Here is a 21,791-nt window from a genome sequence, read left to right as displayed (position 1 = left end):
CCCCCGCCCCAACCTCACCAGTCATCTACAAGGTGGAATATTGCTTCTCCCTCCCCAGGCCAGCAAATAAATAAATAGCTCCAAGTGCTGGGGTATATGTGGGGAAGCAAGCAGTGTGAGATGCTGCTGGTTGGGATACAAACTGCCCCAGGGGAGGGCAATCTGGCAGGCCAGAAAAATTACAAATGTGCAATATTCAATATTTTGTGATAAACCTTAATGGAAAAGAATATGAAACAGAATATATATATATATCTCAATCACTTTGCTGTACAGCAGAAATTAACACAACATTGTGAATGAACTATACTGCAATAAAATTTTTTAAAAATAATTTTTGGGCTTCCCTGGTGGCGCAGTGGTTGAGAGTCCGCCTGCCGATGCAGGGGACGCGGGTTCGTGCCCCGGTCCGGGAAGATCCCACATGCCGCGGAGCGGCTGGGCCCGTGAGCCATGGCCGCTGAGCCTGCGCTCCGCAACGGGAGGGGCCACAACAGTGAGAGGCCCGCGTAACGCAAAAATAATAATAATAATAATAATAATAATATTTTAAAAATTACAAATGCGCAGACTTTATGACCTGATGTTTTGAGTTTTTAGACTATCTCAGGAGCCATCTGCACACGAGCACGAGAAAGATGAACAAGGTATCTGCTGCAGCATGATGTGTAAAAGCAGAAAAACAGGAAGCAACATGCTAGGATCTGAATGTCCCCCCAAATCCCCTCCCACCCTGTGAGGACATGGCCAGAAGTCGGCAGTCTACAACCTATAGGAAGGCCTTTATCAGAACACCACCATGCTGGTGCCTGGATCCTGGATTTCCTTGCCTCCAGAGCTGTGAGCAGTAACTTTCTGTTGTTTATACGCTGCCCAGTCTGGGGTTTTTTTGATTATAGCAGACTAAAACACCACCTAAGTGTCCACTGACAGAGGAGTGGCTTAATAAACTCTGGTTCATCTGCACAGTGGAATACTATGCAGCTGTTTACAAGGCAGGCAGTGGAGCCACAGGAAGACAGAACTTACTAAGACCCATGTCACATGCCCACAAGTGAAACCAAGGAAGGGAACTCTCATGAAAATGCACACCACGTAACCCCACCCACGTGAAAGCAAAGTGAAACAGGACAAAATTCGAAAGTAGTACGCCAGATGTCCTACATATGTATGGAAACATACGTGTGGGTGAGCAGGAAGGGTCATAATTTAAGTCTCTGATTTAACTGAGGGATCCCTGGGGTGGGGAGGGGCGGGGGGGAGGAGAGAGGGCAAGAGAATCTTTCACAACAGGAAAGTATGAGAATATACTCTAGAATTATCTGAGTAACTTAAAATCAATTTTATGGGAGTTCCCTAGTGGCCTAGTGGTTAGGGTTCCGGGCTTTCACCGACAGGACCCGGGTTCAATCCCTGGTCAGGGAACTGAGATCCTGCAAGCTGTGTGGCGCAGCCAAAAACAAAAAAAAAATTACTTTAAAAAAAAGACTGAGCCCGCGTGCCACAAATACTGAAGCCCGTGCGCCTGCAGCCCGTGCTCCACAACAAGAGAAGCCACCGCAATGAGAAGCCTGCACACCAAAGTAAAGAGTAGCCCTCGATCGCTGCAACTGGAGAAAGCCCGCGTGCAGAAACGAAGACACAATGCAGCCAAAATAAATAAAATTAAAAAAAAAAAAAGACTGGTGGGAGGGGGAAGGGGCAAGATAGGAGAAGGGGATTAAGAGGTACAAACTATTTGGTATAAAATAAGCTACAAGGATAGATTGTACAACACAGGGAATATAGCCAATATTTTATAATAACTATAAATGGAGTATAACTTTTTAAAAATAAATTTATTTATTTCTTTTTGGCTGCTTGGGTCTTCGTTGCTGTGTGCAGGCTTTCTCTAGCTGCGGCAAGCGGGGGCTACTCTTCCTTGAGCGGGCTTCTCATTGTGGTGGCTTCTCTTGTTGCGGAGCATGGGCTCTAGGCATGCGGGCTTCAGTATTTGTGGCACATGGGCTCAGTAGTTGTGGCTCGCAGGCTCTAGAGCGCAGGCTCAGTAGTTGTGGCGTACGGGCTTAGTTGCTCCACGGCATGTGGGATTTTCCCGGACCAGGGCTCGAACCTGTGTCCCCTGCATTGGCAGGCGGATTCTTAACCACTGCGCCACCAGGGAAGCCCAGGAGTGTAACTTTTAAAAACTGTGAATCACTGTATTGTACATCTGTAACGTATACTATTGTACATCAACTATACTTTAATAAAAAAATAATTAAGGGACTTCCCTGGTGGTCCAGTGGTAATGAGTGTGCCTTACAATGAGGGGAACATGGGTTCACTGGTCAGGGAACTGGGATCCCACATGCCATGGGGCAACTGGGCCTGCACGCCACAACCACTGAGCTCAGAAGCCTCAACTAAAGAGCCCAAGTGCCACAAACTACAGAGCCCACGTGCCCTGGAGCCCGCGCGCCACAACTAGAGAAGAGAAAAAACCTGCACGCCACAGCTAGAGAGAAGCCCACGCATCACAATCAGAAGAGCCCGCATGCGACAACAAAAGATCCCACATGCCACAGGGAAGACCTCGCATGCTGCAATTAAGACCTGACGCAGCCAAAAATAAATTAAATAAATAATAAATAAATCTTTAAAATAATGATAATTTAAAAAAAAGACTGATGGTAAATTCAGCCACTTCGTCATTCTGTCAACAAATTTGCCACCTGCTGCCTTTGGACTGGAGAGGTGTACAAAGTGTTGAGAAATCAAGGTATCTGGTGTTGAGAGGGCATAGAACAAAGAGGTCTGGGAGGCTGGGGAGTCCTTCCCAAAGGGGCAACGTTTTGGAGTTAAAACCTGAAAGAGGTATTATCAGAGGGAGGTGAGCTCTGGGCAGAGGTCTTAGCATGTGCAAAGGCCCTGATGCTAGAGTGAGCTTGGTGTGTTTGAGGAACAGGAGGAGGCTGGTTTGTGGGTCTGGAAGGCAGTGGTGAGGCGAGAGTGAAGGCAGAGGAGGGTGGAGAGGTGGGCAGGGGCCAGACCACACAGAATCTGTGCATGGTGGAGAGTTGGGATTTCATTCGAGGTGCAGTGGAAGCTGTAGGAAGAATTAAGCAAGTTAGGGACATCATCGGACTTAAATTAATAGACCCTCTAATAGGCTGAATAGTTTCTGTCCCAAATCTGTGTTCATCTAGAACCTCAAAATGTGACCTGATTTGGAGATAGGGTTTTTGCAGATGTAATTAGTTAAGATGAGGTCATAGTGGTTTAGGGTAGGTCCTAAATCCAATGATTGGTGTCCTTGTAAGAAGGCCACATGGGGACTTCCCTGGCTGTACTCTGGTTAAGAGTTTGCCTTCCAATGCCGGGAGTGTGGGTTCGCTCCCAGGTCGAGGAGCTAAGATCCCATGTGCCTCGCAGCCAAAAAACTGAAACATAAAACAGAAGCAGGGACTTCCCTGGTGGCGCAGTGGTTAAGAATCCGCCTGCCAATGCAGGGAAAAACGGGTTTGATCCCTGGCCCAGGAAGATCCCACATGCCGCAGAGCAACTAAGCCCGTGTGCCACAACTACTAAGCCTGCGCTCTATAGCCTGCAAGCCACAGCTACTGAGCCCACACGCCACAACTACTGAAGCCCGCGCTCTTAGAGCCCAAGCTCCGCAGCAAGAGAAGCCACTGCAATGAGAAGCTTGCACACCGCAAGGAAGAGTAGCCCCCACTTGCTGCAACTACAGAAAGCCCGTGTGTAGCAACGAAGACCCAACGCAGCCAAAAATAAATAAATAAATTTATATATATATAAAAAAACAGAAGCAATATTGTAACAAATTCAATAAAGACTTTAAAAATGGTCCACATCAAAAAAATCTTAAAAAAAATAAAAGAAGGCCATGGGGAGGTGAAGGCGGAGATTGGAAAAAGCATCTCAAGGCGCGGAACACTCAGCGTTGTCAGCAGCCCCCATAAGCCAGAGAGGCATGGAACAGATTCTCCCTCAGAACCTCCAGAAGGAGCCAACCCTGCTGACACCTTGACTTTGGACTTTTAGTCTCCAGACCTGGGAGAGAATAAATGTTTGTTGTCCTAAGCCACCAACATGGTAATTTGTTATATATAGCAGCCACAAGAAACTAATATAGAAACTGACTGCTTAGGAGAGAAGGACTGTCAGGGTTGGGGTAGAGGTGGCCGGAGGAACAGCAGGGAGACGGCCGGAGCAACATGCAGGTGGGAGATGCCAGGGTCCACAATCCACACACGAGTTCCAGAAGCAGAATCCGTGGAACCTGTTTTATATATATATACACACACATACACATATATACTTAACTCTGTGCCTCATGGATGGTGAGGTTTATATACTGTGAAATTCTATGTAAAAATATCATGTATAATACTGTTAAAATATCCCATGCTTAAAAAAAATTATCCCATGCTTTAATCAGGTGGTAAATCAATTATGTTTTCAAAAGTGAAAAAGAAAAAGTGAGCACTTGGCCCAAAGAGGCTAAAGTGAAACACACTTGGCTTGTTCAACACCCAGCCTGGGCTGATGTAGGAGGGAAACCCCTACTCACACCTACACCATAGGGCCCCATGGTGCCTTACCTGCCGGCATCTTGTGAGATGGTCACTGACACATCCAGGCCCAGTGTAGTAACCCTCTTACATACAGCGTCCATGTCAATGATGGAGTCAATGCTTTCAGGCCCATCCTCCACACAGCACTGGGAGCCAGGGCAGAATCGGCAGTTGTCCAGCCCCTTGTAGCCCTTGTTGTGCCCGCACTTCTCCAGCGTGACTGTGGTCGCCATGCCTGACACCCCCACATGCACCACCAGCTGCAGACAGATGGGCAAGGCTTAATAGGGTCTGGTCATGGGACTGGAAGTCCCCCCAGGCCAAGAAGAGGGCAGCATCCTCACAGAGCTCTGCTGGGGGTTACGTGCTTTCTGACATCTTGCTGCTGGAATAGACCCTACAGTCACTCTTACAGAAAGGTGTGCCAAGTGAAACATGCAAGAATGTGAAATATGCAAAGATGTTCATTGCAGCTTTGTCATTACAATCAAATACTGGAAACAACCTAATTAGCCATCCATGGTGAGGTGGGGGGGTTGGATAAGTAAAGTAGGAGCTACTTTGTAGCTGTTAACATGCCCAAGGCAATTCTGTATGAAATAATCTTCAAGACATATTGCCAAACACAAAAGGCAAGGTATAATTTCCAGGAATCTAATCTAAAAACAATCAAAGAGATAATAATTTGCCGATGGTCACTTCAGTGTTATTTATAAAAGTGAGGAAAAAAACCCCAAAACATAGAAATGACCAGCATGCCCAATAATAGGAGAATGGTTGTATTAATTACTAAGTATTACCCAGCTGTTAAAATAATGTTAAGGGAGAATTTTTAATGACCTGTGTGATTAAATGCTCATGATAACATATTTATAAGAGGCAGGATACCAAATTGAATACAGTTTAACTTCAAATATTAATTATTTGTGTGTATGTTTATATACAGAAAGGGCACTATAAGAAAACATGTGAACATTTAAAATAAAGACTGATGAGCACACTGCCATATGGCAGTCACAGGACACATGTGGCTACTGAGCATTTGAAATGTGGCTGATACAAACTTTTTTTCTATGCATTTTCTTTATTTGATTATTGGTTATTTCCCTATGGTGATATATCTCACAGTGACTTTTTTTTTAACATCTTTATTGGAGTATAATTGCTTTACAATGTTGTATTAGTTTCTGCTGTATAACAAAGTGAATCAGCTGTATGTATACACACATCCCCATATCCCCTCCCTCTTGCGCCTCCTTCCCACCCTCCCTAGCTCACCCCTCTAGGTCATCACAAAGCATCGAGCTGATCTCCCTGTGCTATACAGCTGTTTCCCACTAGTATATATATGTCAGTGCTACTCTCTCACTTCGTCCCAGCTTATCCTTCCTCCTTCCCATATCCTCAAGTCCATTCTCTATGTCTGCGTCTTTATTCCTGTCCTGCCCCTAGGTTCATCAGAACCATTTTTTGTTTTTTAGATTCCATATATATGTGTTAGCATACGGTATTTGTTTTTCTCTTTCTGACATGCTTCACGCTGTATGACAGACTCTAGGTTCATCCACCTCACTACAAATAACTCAATTTCATTTCTTTTTATGGCTGAGTAATATTCCATTATATATATGTGCCACATCTTCCTTATCCATTCATCTGTCAATGGACACTTAGGTTGCTTCCATGTCCAAAAATAAACACAAAATGGGCTTCCCTGGTGGCGCAGTGGTTGAGAATCTGCCTGCCAATGGAGGGGACACGGGTTCGAGCCCTGGTCTGGGAAGATCCCACATGCCGCGGAGCAACTAGGCCCGTGAGCCACAACTACTGAGCCTGCACGTCTGGAGCCGGTGCTCCGCAACAAAAGAGGCTGCGATAGTGAGAGGCCCGCGCACCGCGATGAAGAGTGGCCCCGGCTTGCCGCAACTAGAGAAAGCCCTCGCACAGAAACGAAGTCCCAACACAGCCAAAAATAAATATTAATTAATTAATTAATTTTAAAAAAACACATACAAAATGGATTAAAGACCTAAATGTAAGGCCAGACACTATCAAACTCTTAGAGGAAAACATAGGCAGAACCCTCTATGACATAAATCACAGCAAGATCCTTCTTGACCCACCTCCTAGAGAAATGGAAATAAAAACAAAAATAAACAAATGGGACCTAATGAAAATTAAAAGCTTTTGTACAGCAAAGGAAACCATAACCAAGACGGAAATATAACCCTCAGAATAGGAGAAAATATTTGCAAATGAAGCAACTGACAAAGGATTAATCTCCAAAATATACAAGCAGCTCAATATCAAAAAAACAAACAACCCAATCCAAAAATGGGTGGAAGACCTTAATAGACATTTCCCCAAAGAAGATATACAGATTGCCAACACATGGCTGATACAAATTGAGATGCCAGTGCAGCACACACACCGGTTTCGGAGACTGGGCATGAAAAAAGAATGTAGGGACTTCCCTGGTGGTCCAGCGGTTAAGACCCTGTGTGTAAAGACTGCAGAGCACGGAGATCTCACATGCCGCGCGGTGCGGCTAAACAGTTAAAAAAAAAAAAAAAAGAAAGTAAAATGTCTCATTAATAACTTTTTAAATGTTGATTACACATTTACATAATATTTTAGAAATAAGGGGTGACATTTAAGATATTATTAAAATTAATTTCACTATTTCTTTGTATGCTTTTTTTTCTGGCCATGTAGCTTGGGGGATCTTAGTTCCCAGACCAGGGATTGAACCTGAGCTACAGCAGTGAAAGTGCCGAGTCCCAACCACTGGACCAGGGAATTCCTTCTTTGTATTCTTTTCAATTGTGGCTTCTAGAAAGTTTAAACTGTCCTGTGTAGCTGGCATGGTAACGTCTAGCGGGCCGTGATTCTCAAGAACATAACTAGCCAGGAGTGGGGGCTATGCTACTGGATGCCTAGCACCCACACTGTGTTATCTGGTGCTCCATAAACCAGTGGAGCATCAGGCAACACTGTAATTCCTGTGAATGCAAAAACAAAACAGCAGCTAGCTGTAGTATAGAGGGTTGAATGGTGACTCCACCACCACCACCAAAAAAAAAAAAAAAAAAAAAGAAAGAAAAGGAAAGGTATGTCCCTGTCCTAATATCTGGAAACTGTGACTGGGACCTTATTTGGGAAAGGGTCTTTGCAGATATAATTAAGTAAAGGATTTTGAGATGAGGTCCTCCTGGATTATCTGGATGGGCTCAAAATCCATTGACAAATGCCCTTAAAAGAGACACACAGAGCAGGGACAGAGAGAGAGAAAAGGAAAAGGTCATGTGGAGACAGTGGCAGAGGATAGAGTGATGAGGCCACAAGCCAAGGAATGCCTGGGGCCACCAGAAGCTGGAAGAGACAAGGAAGGATCCTCCCCTAGAGCCTTTGGAGGGAGCCACAGCCCTGCTCATGCCTTGATTTTGGACTTCTGGCCTCCAGAAGTGTGTGCTTATAAATTTCTGTAGTTTTAAGACACCTAGTTGGCAGCCAGTCGTTACGTCAGCCACAGGATACTAATCCATGCAGTACGATGCTTAAACAGTACTTGTGGGTGAGCACAAATGTATATGAAGATGGATGTGTGTGAAGAAGATGTGAGTGATGACAATAGCCGTGGTACCAGTTAATCACTATTAAGAGCTTACTATAGGGACTTTCCTGGTGGTCCAGTGGGTAAGACTCCACACTCCCAATGCAAGGGGCTTGGGGTTCTATCCCTGGTTGGGGAACTATATCCTGCATGCATGCCGCAACTAAGAAGTCTATGTGCCACAACTAAGAAGTCCGCATGCCACAACTGAGAGTCCACATGCTGCAACGAAGATGCTGTGTGCCAAACTAAGACCTGGTGCAGCCTAAATAAATACATTTTTTTTTTTTTAAAAAAACAGAGCTTACTATAGACCAGGAGTTCTCAACCAGGGGTGAGCCTGCCCCCAGAGGATGTTTGGCAACATCTGGAGACATTATGGGGTATCAAACTGGAGACACAGTGCTCCTGGCATCTCATGGGTGGTGGTCAGGGATGCTGCTCAGCACCCTACAGTGCACGGCACAACCCATCACAGAGAAGGCTCTGGCCTCAGTGTAGCTGAGAAACCCTGGGGTGGGCTGAGAACTGTTTATTGCCCTCTGGCCTCATCTCTCTCATCCCCACCACAAACTCATGATGTTAGTGCTTGTGATAGCGAGATCTATAGTAAGAGATACACATTTGTTGGAACTTCCCTGGTGGTGCAAGGGGTGAGACCCCATGCTCCCAATGCAGGGGCCTGGGGTTTGATCCCTGGTTGGGGAACTAGATCCCACACGTATGCTGCAACTAAAAGTTCTCATGCCATAGCTAAAAGCCCGCATGCCGCAACTAAGACCCGGTGCAGCCAAAATAAATAAATAAATATTAAAAAATAAAAAAAGAAATATATATTTGTCCTTAGTTCACTCTTCCTGGCACAGAGCTCCTAAAACCCTTAGAGTTCCCTAAGTGATGAGAGCAATAAAGGTGTCCTGTTTGGTTAATTTTTTTTTTTTTTTCTGCTGCATGGCATGTGGGATCTTAGTTCCCTGACCAGGAATCAAACCCGTGCCCTCTGCAGTGGAAGCGTGGAGTCCTAACCACTGGACTCCAGGGAATTCCCCTGTTTTGTTAATGAAGTAACTTTTGGAAAGCACCTTAGAATGGGGGCTGGTTGCCAGGGGAACCAACCACATGATTAGAGGGTTGGAACTTTCAGCCCCACCCCCCTAACCTCAGAGGAAGGGAGAGGGCCTGGAGATGGAGTCCGGCTGGGGAGAGTAGGGCGTTCGGGAGGGCGAAGCCGCATATGCTCCGGAGGGCATAGGACAAAGCATACATTGTCCTAAGCATCTCTTTCATCTGGCTGGCTGTTCCTGAGTTATATGCTTTTATAATAAACCGGTAATCCAGTGAGTAAATGGGGTTCCTGGGTTCTGTGCGCTGCTCTAGCAAATTAATGGAACCCAAGGAAGGGGTCGTGGGAACCCCTGATTTATAGCCAGTTGGACAGAAGCACAGGTAACAACCTAGACTTAAGATTGGCATCTGCAAACTATTTTATATATAATGGATAAACAATAAGGTCCTACTGTAGAGCACAGGGAACTATATTCAATATCCTGTGATAACCATAATGGAAAAGAATATTAAAAAAAGGATGTATGTATATGTATAACTGAATCACTTTGCTGCACAGCAGAAATTAGCACAACATTGTAAATCAACTATACTTCCAAAAAAAAAAAAAAAAAGATTGGCATCCGAAGTGGAGGGCAGTCCTGTGGGATGGAGCCCTTACCCTGTGGAATGCGATTCTATCTCTGGGTAGGTAGTGTCAGAATTGAGTTGAATTGTAGGACCCACAGCCGCTCTCCAAGAATTGCTTGGTGTGGGGATAACCCCACCCACGCACTGGAATTGGGTGGTAGAATTTTAGTGACTTCAGTCACCCCTCGCTTCGGTATCCACAGGAGATTGGTTCCAGGTTCCCCTCCTCCTCCCTCGGATAACAACATCTGGGGATGCTCAAGTCTCTTATCTAAAATGGCGTAGTATTTTCATATAACCTACTGCACATCTTCCTGTATACCTCAAATCATCTCTAGATTGCTCATGATACCTAATAGAATGCAAATGTTATATAAATAAATAGCTGCCAGCTCAAGGCAAATTCAAGTTTTGCTTTTTGGAACTTTCTGAATTTGTTTATTTATTTATTTATTTATTCTGCACTGCACAGCTTACTGGATGTTAGTCCCCCAACCAGGGATTAAACCCGGGGCCCCAGCAGTGGAAGCATGGGGTTCTAACCACTGGACCACCAGGGAATTCTCTGGAATTTTTTTTCAAATATTTTTGATCTGTGCTTGGTTGATTCCTATTATTATTTCCACCTGTCACAGGAGGAAACTGAGGCACGGGGAGCCCAAGAAGCTTCCCTGAGACCTCACAGCTCATCAGTAGCAGCCTGGACCCCAAATCTTTCTTCTTTATTCCTTTCTATATAGTGAGACATTTTTAAGACATGTTCATCCCTTAGGTTTTCTTTTTAACTAGAATAAGGCAGGACTATATAGACAGTAGAGGGAAAAGCTCATTCACAGAACCTTCAGTCACATCTCACGGAGCCTCCAGGTCCCCCTCTGTAAAAAGGGACAAATTCTAATTTTTTTTTTTTAATAAATTTATTTATTTATTTATTTTGGGCTGTGCTGGGTCTTCGTTTCTGCGCGAGGGCTTTCTCTAGTCGCGGCGAGCGGGGGCCACTCTTCATCGCGGTGCGCGGGCCTCTCACTGTCGCGGCCTCTCTTGTTGCGGAGCACAGGCTCCAGACGCGCAGGCTCAGCAGTTGTGGCTCACGGGCCCAGTTGCTCCACGGCATGTGGGATCTTCCCAGACCAGGGCTCGAACCCGTGTCGCCTGCATCGGCAGGCAGATTCTCAACCACTGCGCCACCAGGGAAGCCCCCAGATTCTAATTTTTTAAAACAATTTTTGAGGGAGCTTCGAGGATGGCGGCATCCACGGCACTGATTCTGCAGGAGAGCCCCAGCATGAAAAACCAGTGTCGCTGATAAATGAAATAGATATAGGAAGACTTCCACGATTGCTCACCCCAATTCTTCACAAACTTCACCTGAAGGCTGAGAGTAGTTTCAGTGTATAAGAGGAAGAAAGACTTCGAGCTGCATTTTCTCTAGAGAGACAAGATCTTCACCTAGTCCTTGCAACGGTATCATTCATTTTAGAACAGGCAGTATATCACAACGTGAAGCCAGCTGCTTTGTGGCAGCAGTTAGAGAACATTCATCTTAGACAAGACAAAGCAGAAGCATTTGTCAATGCTTGGTCGTCTACGGGTCAAGAAACAATTGAAAAATTCAGGCAGGGGATTCTTGCACCCCACAAGCTGGAGACGGTCGGATGGCAGCTTAACCTTCAGATGGCTCACTCTGCCCAAGCAAAACTAAAATCTCCTCAAGCTGTGTTACAGCTAGGAGTGAGCAATGAAGAGTCAAAGAGGCTGAAGAAAGTTCTTGTGGAATTCAGTCACAAGGAATTGTTTGATTTCTATAACAAGCTTGTGACCATACAAGCACAGCTGGATTCCCTACAGGATGTTCTCCAAGACTTGTTTCTCTACACACTCCTGCCACCTTATTATTTTGCACTGAAGATAAACTGCCAGGTTGTGTTTTCTGAAGGATTCATTAGCTTTCTTCTTGTAAATTATATGGCTTATTGCTTCTTATCACAGTAACAGCCAAGGAAGATCATTGTTCTTAGTACAGATGTTCTAATATACATTCTCTAGTTCTGTGAGCCAACAGCAAGCAATTGTTAAGAACACTTCTGTTTTAAAGGAAACAAAAGTGAATATCATATTGTTTTTACTGTCCTATTTTTGCATTATTGCCTGACCTTTTTGTTTTTTACATACTTGATGATACTTTTATGTATCAAGAAGGGTCCATGGATACAAAGTGTAATGTGTACCTTAGAACACAGAACTTCATTAATTACAATAATAAAAATAAGAAAGTAGCCACATTCAAAAAAAAATTTTTTTATTGGAGTATAGTTGATTTACAATGTTGTGTTTCAGGTGTACAGCAAAGTGAATCAGTTATACATATATCCACTCATTTCTAGATTACTTTCCCATATAGGCCATTACAGAGTATTGAGTAGAGTTCCCTATGCTATACAGTAGGTCCTTATTAGTTATCTCTTTTATATATAGTAGTGTGTGTATGTTAATCCCAACCTCCCAATTTATCCCACCCACCCACCCCTTACGGGACAAATTCTACTTGAGGTGCAATGAGAGGGCTTCTTAGAAAGGAAGATGCCTCCAGCCAGCCCTGGAGAATCTGAAACAGCAGGCTAGGGTCGGAAGCTGAGTGAGGCCCCCACAAAGGGCACTGGGACTGCACTTGTCAGAGATACCAGCCCAGGTAAGTTCCCAGATGGCTCCTGCCCAAGGTCTTGGCTGGGCCAAAACTACCTCTGTGGGAGGGTGTGGTTCCTGCCTGTCTGGCCTCCATTCCGTCACGTCGGGTTAAACCCACAGCTCCCTCCCACAGCTATTTTCCCTTTGTGGACCACCCTCCACTTCTTCTCATTCTAGGAGGTTTGGAGAGAGGTGACACCACCCTCTGGCCACCGGAGTGGGCATGTGGGACTCAGGCTTCACAAATCAGAGCATTCCTTCTTCCCCAACCATAGTGATTGGCTCAGGGACCGGCCTGTGACCCGAGCCAGCCAATGAGAATCAGCCATAGACTTCGGGGAATTATTTGGAGGAGAGGTGTTCTCTTTCTGCTGAGCGGCTGAGTTGGGAGGATATCAGCCCGCAACCACCTGTCTTCGCCAAAGCAAAAGCAAAGTGGAAAGCAAAGCAAAGCTGCGTGGTCAAGAGAGGAGGCTGATGACATTGGGTGAGCACCTGAATCAAGCTATACCTAAAGCGTACCAACATTTGTGCTCAAGCTGGGTTGAGGTGTGATTTGACTGTCACTTATAACCTAAGAGGTCATGACTGATACAGAACTCAAGTGGGACAGAACCAGGCTCTGTGAAGTTCCAGAAGTTTGCTTTCCTCCCTCACCTCTAAGGGTAACCCAGGAAAGTGCGGCACTTTAGGAAATAAGGCTGTGGCATCAGCCATGTGATCAGAGCAGGAACAAAGTCACACAAGCCAGCCATGTGTGGGGCACCCACCTGCAGGTCCTGATGGGGAGGCACCTACCTTTACCCCACTCATCTTTGCCCCATTTACCTGTGGACTGTGCTTCTCCCACAGAGCGGGGATGAGCCTCTGGACTGTCTTGTACTCCACTGGAATCTCATACACATGCAGGTCCACGCTGTCACCGAGCCCCAGCTTCTCCAGCTCCTGGGAGCAAGAGCAGAGGAAATGTGGCATTAGGTCAGGGCTGTAGGGATAACTAGATCCCTGGGGACAGAGTGACCTATCCTCAGAAGACAGGCGGGGTTCCTGACTCACTGTGCAGAGCAGGAAGGCACATGTGCTGGCCTATCCCAAAGCTCCTCCCTCAGCCCCTTCCCCACCCACTCTCTCAGCATCTCCGTAGGCAGCAGCATGATACCATGGCCTCTGAGGCTAGTCTCCTGGATTTGAACCCTGCCTGTGGGGGGAAGGGCAGTGACTTGGGCAAGTCACTTAACCTCTCTGTGCCTCAGTTTCCTCATCTGTAAAATAGGGATAATAAAGTACTTACTTCACAAGGTAGTTATAACAAATGGAGGAACTAATTCACGATAAAGAGTTCCAAGCAATGTTTGGCATACTGTAGGGACTCGAATAATGTTGACTACCATTACTACTATTATTTTTGTTGTTTGTTATTACGCTCTCCCTTTGTTACACCTGTTAAGAATTATTTATAGACTTGGTGCATGGTAGATAGCAGGGTCTCGACATATATTTACAGATGGATCCAACTCCTTAGGGAGCCTCTAACCATCTCAGGAATGAAGGGGTTTAAGAACATCATGAATTATAAACAAAAATGGGCTATGATGACCCCAACGTTCATAGCAGCACTATTTACAATAGCCAAGACGTGGAAGCAACCTAAATGTCCATCAACAGATGAATGGATAAAGAAGATGTGATATATATATAAATGGAATATTACTCAGCCACAAAAGAGAGTGAAATAGGGACTTCCCTGGTGACACAGTGGTTAAGAATCTGCCTGCCAATGCAGGGGACATGGGTTCAAGCCCTGGTCCGGCAAGATCCCACATGGGGTGAAGCAGCTAAGCCTGTGCACCACAACTACTGAGCCTGCACTCTAGAGCCTGCAAGCCACAACTACTGAGCCCACGAGCCACAACTACTGAGCCCACAAGCTACAACTACTGAGCCCACGTGCCACAACTACTGAAGCCCACGTGCCTATAGCCTGTGCTCCGCAACAAGAGAAGACACTGCAATGAGAAGCCCACACACTGCAACGAAGAGTAGCCCTCGCTCGCTGCAACTAGAGAAAGCCTGCACGCAGCAACAAAGACCCAACACAGCCAAAATTAATATTTTTTTTAAAAAAGAGTGAAATAATGCCATTTGCAGCAACATGGATAGACCTAGAGATTATCATACCAAGTGAAGCCAGTCAAGCAGAGAAAGACAAATACCATATGATATCACTTATATGTGGAATCTAAAAAAAATTGATACAAATGAACTTATTTACAAAACAGAGACAGACTCACAGACACAGAAAACAAACTGACGGTTATCAAAGGGGAAAGGGCGGGGAGGGATAAATTAGATGTTTGGGATTAACAGATACACACTACTATGTACAAAATAGATAACCAACAAGGACCTACTGTACAGCACAGGGAACTATATTCACTATCTTGTAATAACCTATAATGGAAAAAATCTGAAAAAGAATATGTATACATAAGTACATACATATATATGCATATATAAATATATATCTGGGGAAAAAAGGGCTATGATGGATCACCGCATGCGTACTTTTCTGGGGAAACACGGATGCTTTCCTCAGATTCTCAATGTGGCAGAGCCCATCACTGGGCCTCCTTCCCCCAGATGGCCCACAACCCAGAGCACAGCAGACCCAGAACCAACTTTCCCGGAGGAGTGATGATCCTGGCAGCTCTGGCGTCCAGGGGTGAGCAGAGACGTTCAGGGATGAAGGCTTCAGCTCAGTATCAAAAACTGAGCATTCTTCATGGTAAAATTCATACCCCAAATCATGATTATCGGTCAGGCTGTTTCATATTATTCTCAGATCTCATGCAGTAATTTGGACATGCTACCACTGGCGGATGTTACAGAGTTCTATGGGCAGGTCCCAGGCAAAGAAGTTTTCGCATCTGGCCTTGCCAAATTCACTAGAGGTGAGCTCTTATCTTTGTTTTTTTTTTTAATCACGCTGCACGGCTTGTGGGATCTTAGTTCCCTGACCAGGAACTGAACCCAGGCCCACGGCAGTGAAAGTGTGGAATCCTAACCACTGGACCACCAGGGAAGTCCCTAGAGGTGAGTTCTTGCATCTCCTGCAGCGGCTGCAGGATTTCTTTCTCTGGATGCCTTGACCTTGCTATACCCACACTATCCCAAATCTGTGCCCCACTGACTGTAGTTGCTCTGGAGAGTATCCGATGCCTGGAACAGCAGGTCTTTCCTCACTGATAGATAATTCCAAATTGCTCCCCAAAGAGGTCACCTGGAGACAAGGACATCTGGAGGGTAGGTGGGGCGAGGCAGGTGTGTGTGCGGGGGGAGTCTCAAATGCCAACACCAGGATCTGGGACCCCAGCCCTTTTGCTAAGCCCAGTTACGCGTGACATCAGGAAGCCCTCCCTACAGGACAGAAGAGGGCAGAGCGCAAACCTGCTCCCCAAACGTGTTACACGGTGAGCTGCAGATACTGATGGGTAGAGGGCTGGCGGGGGAGGGTGGTTATATTTTATGTGAAATCTATTTTAAAAGACACTAAAGACAAAACTTTGTAAAATATTTAATTTCTCCCACAATCATTTTTCTTAGTCACTAATATTTTTATTCTTCATGCTCCTTTGTCTTCTCAACTCCCTGGACTGTGGTGACGGGAATCAGAGGGGACTTTCTTCAAGGGTTTATGGATTCAGAGACGAGGCAGGCCTGGTGTTCGCTGGCACACAACCATGATTCCTACCTGACCATATTGTTTTTTACACCATCAAACCCCTGGGAAGCGCTGGAGGTTTTAGATCTGTGCTCCCTGTTTCCATTCCCGTGATTTTATCAATATTCACCCTGTTTGTGCACGCTGCACGCCCGGAGTGATTATTTTGAATGGCCACACCTTAAAAATAATAGGATGTTATACACCACTGTTTGCTTGACATTCGTTGGATACACCCAAGTTTTGTTTTGGCAAATTGATTTGGAGATCAAGCCTCATCTCCTCCCCAGCACTGCCCCAGCCTCCTGTCCCCCAAGGCAGCATCTAAAATCACAACACAGCCTTTCCCTGCTTCCGCTCTGCTGTGGCTCCTGCCATGCTCAGAATAAAAATCTTAACTCCCCACCATAGCCCACGATGCCCTGAGGGGTCGGGATGCTGCCCTCCTCTCCCTTTGTCCCCCTTTTGCTCACTTCCCCCAAAACAGTCTCCCACATACCAGACTCACTCCTGCCTCAGGGCCTTTGCACTGGCTATTCCCTCCACTTAGAATGTTCTTCCCGTCACTTTCTGGTCAGTTGACTCCTTAGCCTTCATGTCTCAGCCTCCCAAGAAGACATTCTGGATGCCCAGCCTGCTTTACATGCTCTCTCAGTCCCAAAGGTCAATGTCATGGCCACGGCCCAAGATGTGCACACATTAGGTGCTGGTGAATGTCGGCTGAACAAGTGAGCAGTTCAAGCTTGGACTGAGAACAAATACAGACCCAGGTGAGCCTGGGCAAGTACCCGACCCTCCTGAGGGTGCCTTGTTTTTCTTAACTGTAAGTGGGGGTTTGGACTCACTGCTGGCTGTGAACCCTTTCCTTTTCATCCTTTCCTACATTTAAAAGTAGCTCCTCACTATTTGCAGCAGCCGAAGTATCCATCACTGGATGAAAGGATATAAACAAAATGTGGTCCATCCATACAGTGGAATATTACTCAGCCATGAAAAGGAATGAAGCACTGACACATGCTACAATGTGGATGAACCTTGAAAACATCATGCTGCATGAAAAAAGCCAGACACAAAAGGTCACATATTATATGACTCTGTTTATGTGATATGACCAGAACAGGCAAATCCATAGAGACAGAAAGCAGATCAATGGTTGCCAGGGGCTTGGGGACTGGGGATGGGGAGTGACTGCTAACGGGGACAGGATTTCCTTTTTGGATGACAAAAATGTTCTGGAATTAAATAGAGGTGGTGGTTGGACAACACTGTGAATGTAATAAATGCCACTGATTTGTACACTTTAAAATAGTTAGTTTTATACTATGCAAGTTCATCTCAATTTTTTAAAAAAGGAAAAAGGCAGCTCTTAATTGCATGGATGGTGGAGGGTAGGAATCAGGGGTGGAGCCTCTAAAGCCAGGTGACCAGGTTTGTTCTCCCTCCCCTCCCCTCACTCCCTGGCTGGGTGACCCTGGGTAAGTCACTCAACCTCTCTGTGCTTTAGCTCCTTCATCTGTAAATGGGTGAACAGTAGTACCCATGTCATAGGGAGAAAAAATAAAACAATAGAAGAAACTAGAAAAAATAACAATGTTAAATTATATTTTAAAACATTAATGTGTTTCCTTTAAAAAAAACATCCAAAGTGACTTTTCCTGCCTAATATGGCATAAGTGGAAAAAAAATAGACAAAATGTGTAAAATAACAGTTTTCAGATGTGGAGATGAGGAGTCAAAGCTGAGGTTCTAGAAAGTGTAAGAAGGCTACAGTTTGCAGAGTGGAGTCGTGGACAGGAGGTACCCTGGGGGGAAGAGGAGGTAGGGGGAGGGAGAGGAGGGGGGAGGGGAAGGGGAGGAGGGAGGGAGGTAGAGAGAGTGTGTAGAGAGGGAGAGAGGAAGAGAGAGGGAGAGAGAGGGAGGAAGAGAGAGAGAGATCAATCTAGAAGTTGATCCAGAGATCTTTTGAGAGTCCGAGGACTGATGGGTTTACACGCATGCAGAGGCCAGGGATAGAGCCACTTGAAAGGAACAGAGGGAACAAGCCTCCGAGCTCACACCAGGTTGGAAATACTTGTTCCCACCTGCCAGAGTGGAAAAACTTCACAAGGAAGTGGAGAAAAATTAGCCTCAGAGTGAAGACTGCTCTGGTCCTGCCTAACAAAACTGAACAGCAAGCCTGGAAAGGAACTGTTACCAGTAGCTTAATTGTATCCCAGAACAAAGCTCAAGAATATTTTGAGGAAATACAAAAGTATACAGCATGCCACAAGGTAAAATTCACAAGGTCTGGCATCAGTTGAAACTTACCAGGCGTGCAAAGAAGCCAAAAACTACTACCACCCATAATGAAGAGAAAAATCAATCAATAGAAACAGGACCGGGGGCTTCCCTGGTGGCTCAGTGGTTAAGAATCCATCTGCCAATGCAAGGGGCACGGGTTCAAGCCCTGGTCCAGGAAGATCCCACATGCAGCGGAGCAACTAGGCCCGTGAGTCACAATGACTGAAGCCTGCATGCCACAACTACTAACGCCCGAGCACCTAGAGCCCAAGCTCCGCAACAAGAGAAGCCACTACAATAAGCCCGCGCACCGCAACGAAGAGTAGTCCCCGCTCGCCACAACTAAAGAAAGACCGCACGCAGCAACGAAGACCCAACGCAGCCAAAAATAAAATAAATAAGTAAATATTTTTTTAAAAGAAAGGAAAAAACCCTGCTATGTAACCATTGTAAATATAAATTTAAAAAGGAAAAGAAAAGAAACAGGACCAGGGAATTCCCTGGTGGTCCAGTGATTAGGATTTCAGTGATTAGGATTTCACGCTTTCACTGCTGATGGCCCGGGTTCAATCCCTGGTCAGAAAACTAAGATCCATCAAGCCACGTGGCATGGCCAAAAAAAAAAGAAAGAAAAAAGAAACAGGACCAGAAACAACACAGATGGTAGAATTAGTAGATAAGGACATGAAAAAATATATATATATATATATATTTTTTGGTGCATGTATCTTTTCAAATTAGGTCACTGTTGTGGCCTCTCCTGTTGCGGAGCGCAGGCTCCGGACGCACAGGCTCAGCGGCCATGGCTTACAGGCCCAGCCGCTCCGCGGCATGTGGGATCCTCCCGGACCGGTGCACAAACCCGTGTCCCCTGCATCGGCAGGCGGACTCCCAACCACTGCGCCACCAGGAAAGCCCCAAATATGCTAGACCTATTTTTTTTTTTTAGTTGGAATATTTTTAAAAAGCCAGACAGATCAAGTTTGAAGCCCCCTCACCCCGAGTCTGAGTCCCATTCCCATACTTCAGAAGAAAGTACTGTTAATAGCACACACATCCATGCAGACCTATTTCTATCCCTTCTACACACCTATCTGAGAAAACACATAGTATTTATTTTTACATCAATTGCATCCTTCAGCAACTATGCTTTCTCCACTCAGCAGTTGGTTTTGGAGATCTAGCTACATTACTACATGTAAATCTTGTTCCTTTCCCTTTTCCCTGCTGCATAATATTCCATCTCAGAAATTAGCTGGATTTAAACATTCCCCTACACTGGAATATTTAAGTGGCTTCCAATTTTCCTAAGTTTTAAGCCATACCGCAGCAAGCATCCTTGTGCACATTCCTCGCACCCATGTGTGAAGCATAAATGCTAGAAAGGGACCTAGTTGCACTGCAAGATCAGAACATGTATGCTAGTGAGTGATACTATCAAATTGAAGCCTGCTTTTCTTTTCTTTCTTTTTTTTTTTTTTTCTTTTGGCCACACCACAAGGCTTGCAGGATCTTAGTTCCCCAACCAGGGATTTAACCCGGGCCACAGCAGTGAAAGCCCAGAATCCTAACTACCAGGCCACCAGTGAACTCTTGAAGCCTGCGCTTCTGACCTCAGACTCAGTATATAGTAGAGGTAGGGGAAAAACTTAAGGGTTTATAAATGAAACTTCCCTTAATCCCCAAAAGGAGATCCAGTGAGCTCTTTTCCATCTTAAAAACAAATTCAATGGCACCAAAAGTACAGACAATAAAAGAAAAAAATAGAGAAATTAAGATTTCATAAAAATGAAAAAAAAAATTGTGAATCAAAGGACACAATCAATAGAACGAAAAGACAGCACCTGGGGTGAAAGAAAATATTTGCAAACCGTGTATCTGACAAGGGATCTATATCTAGAATACAGTTGACCCTTGAACAACACGGATTTGAACGGCATGGGTCCACTTATATGCAGATTTATTTTCAACAGTAAATACTACAGCACCACACAATTCGAGCTTGGTTGAATCTGCAGATGCAGAACTGTGGATATGGAGGAACAAAGCATATGGAAGACTGACTGTAAGTTACAGATGGGTTTTCCACTGTGCGGAAGGTAGGTGCCCCTAACGCCCAAGTTGTTCAAGGGTCAACTGTGTATAAAGAATGCTTACAACTCAATAACAGTAATAATAAAAACCTAACAACTTAACTTTAAAATGGGCAAAGGACATGAATAGACATTTGTTCAAAGAAGCTATACAAGTGGCCAATAAGCACAAGAAAAGATGCCCAACATTATTAGTCATTAGGGAAATGCACATCAAAACCACAGTGAGACATTATTTCACACCCACCAGGATATCTTAAAAAAATGGATGGCAAAGATGCGGAGAAATCGGGACACTTGTGCACTGCTGGTGGGAATGTAAAATGGTGCAGCCCCTGTGGAAAACAGCTTGGTGGTTCCACAAAAAATTAAACATAGAATTACCATATGATCCAGCAACTCCACTTCCAGGTATATATCCAAAAGAACTGAAAGCAGGATCTTGAACAGATATTTGTATATCCTTGTTCATAGTAGCATTATTTACAATAGCCAAAAGATGGAAACAACCCATGTGTCCATCAGCTAGTGAATGGATTAATAAAATTTGGTATATCCATACAACAGAATACGATTCAGCCTTAAAGAAGGAAATTTTGACAGATGCTACAACATGGATGAACCTTGAAAACATTATGCTGAATGGAAGAAGCCAGACACAAAAGAACAAAAGCTGTATGCTTTCACTTCTATGAGGCCGCTAGAGCAGTCAGATTCATAAAGACAGAAAGTAGAATGACGGGCGCCAGGGACTGGGGAGAGGGGAGAACGGGCAGTTAGTGTTTAACGGGGACAGGATTTCATTCTGGGAAGATGAGCAAGTTCTGGAGACGGATGATGGTGACGGCTGCACAACAGTGTGAATGTACTTAATGCCACTCAGCTGTACACTTACAAATAGTTCAAATGGTAAATTTCATGTTATGTATATTTTATCACAATTTGGAAAAAGAGAAAGCAGGAAGCTACAGTCTATATCAGTCTCCTTACCTTTGAATGGCTCCCTGAACACAGACCCTAAAGGCATCTGCTGTGTGCTGACACAAGAGGCTCTCAGAAGCCTGTTAAGATTTTTTTTTAACGTGAACCTTTTTTTTTTTTTTTTTTTTTTTTTTGGTTGCGATTCT

General features: G+C 44.9%; 1 protein-coding gene across 1 annotated transcript in view; it reads right to left on the bottom strand.

The window, feature by feature from the left end:
- Positions 1–21,791, bottom strand: part of PGPEP1 (pyroglutamyl-peptidase I) — a 34,677-nt gene that overhangs the window by 328 nt on the left and 12,558 nt on the right. Inside the window, exons 3-4 of the mRNA XM_007461049.1 lie at positions 13,399–13,515; positions 4,605–4,837 (exon numbers count right to left, since the gene is read on the bottom strand). Coding sequence (XP_007461111.1) covers positions 4,605–4,837; positions 13,399–13,515 — 350 coding nt within the window. The remainder of the gene's footprint in view (positions 1–4,604; positions 4,838–13,398; positions 13,516–21,791) is intronic.

Source organism: Lipotes vexillifer, unplaced genomic scaffold, assembly GCF_000442215.2.
Source record: "Lipotes vexillifer unplaced genomic scaffold, Lipotes_vexillifer_v1.1 scaffold469, whole genome shotgun sequence".
Lineage (NCBI taxonomy): Eukaryota > Metazoa > Chordata > Mammalia > Artiodactyla > Lipotidae > Lipotes > Lipotes vexillifer.
This window is presented reverse-complemented; position numbering and strand designations above follow the sequence as displayed.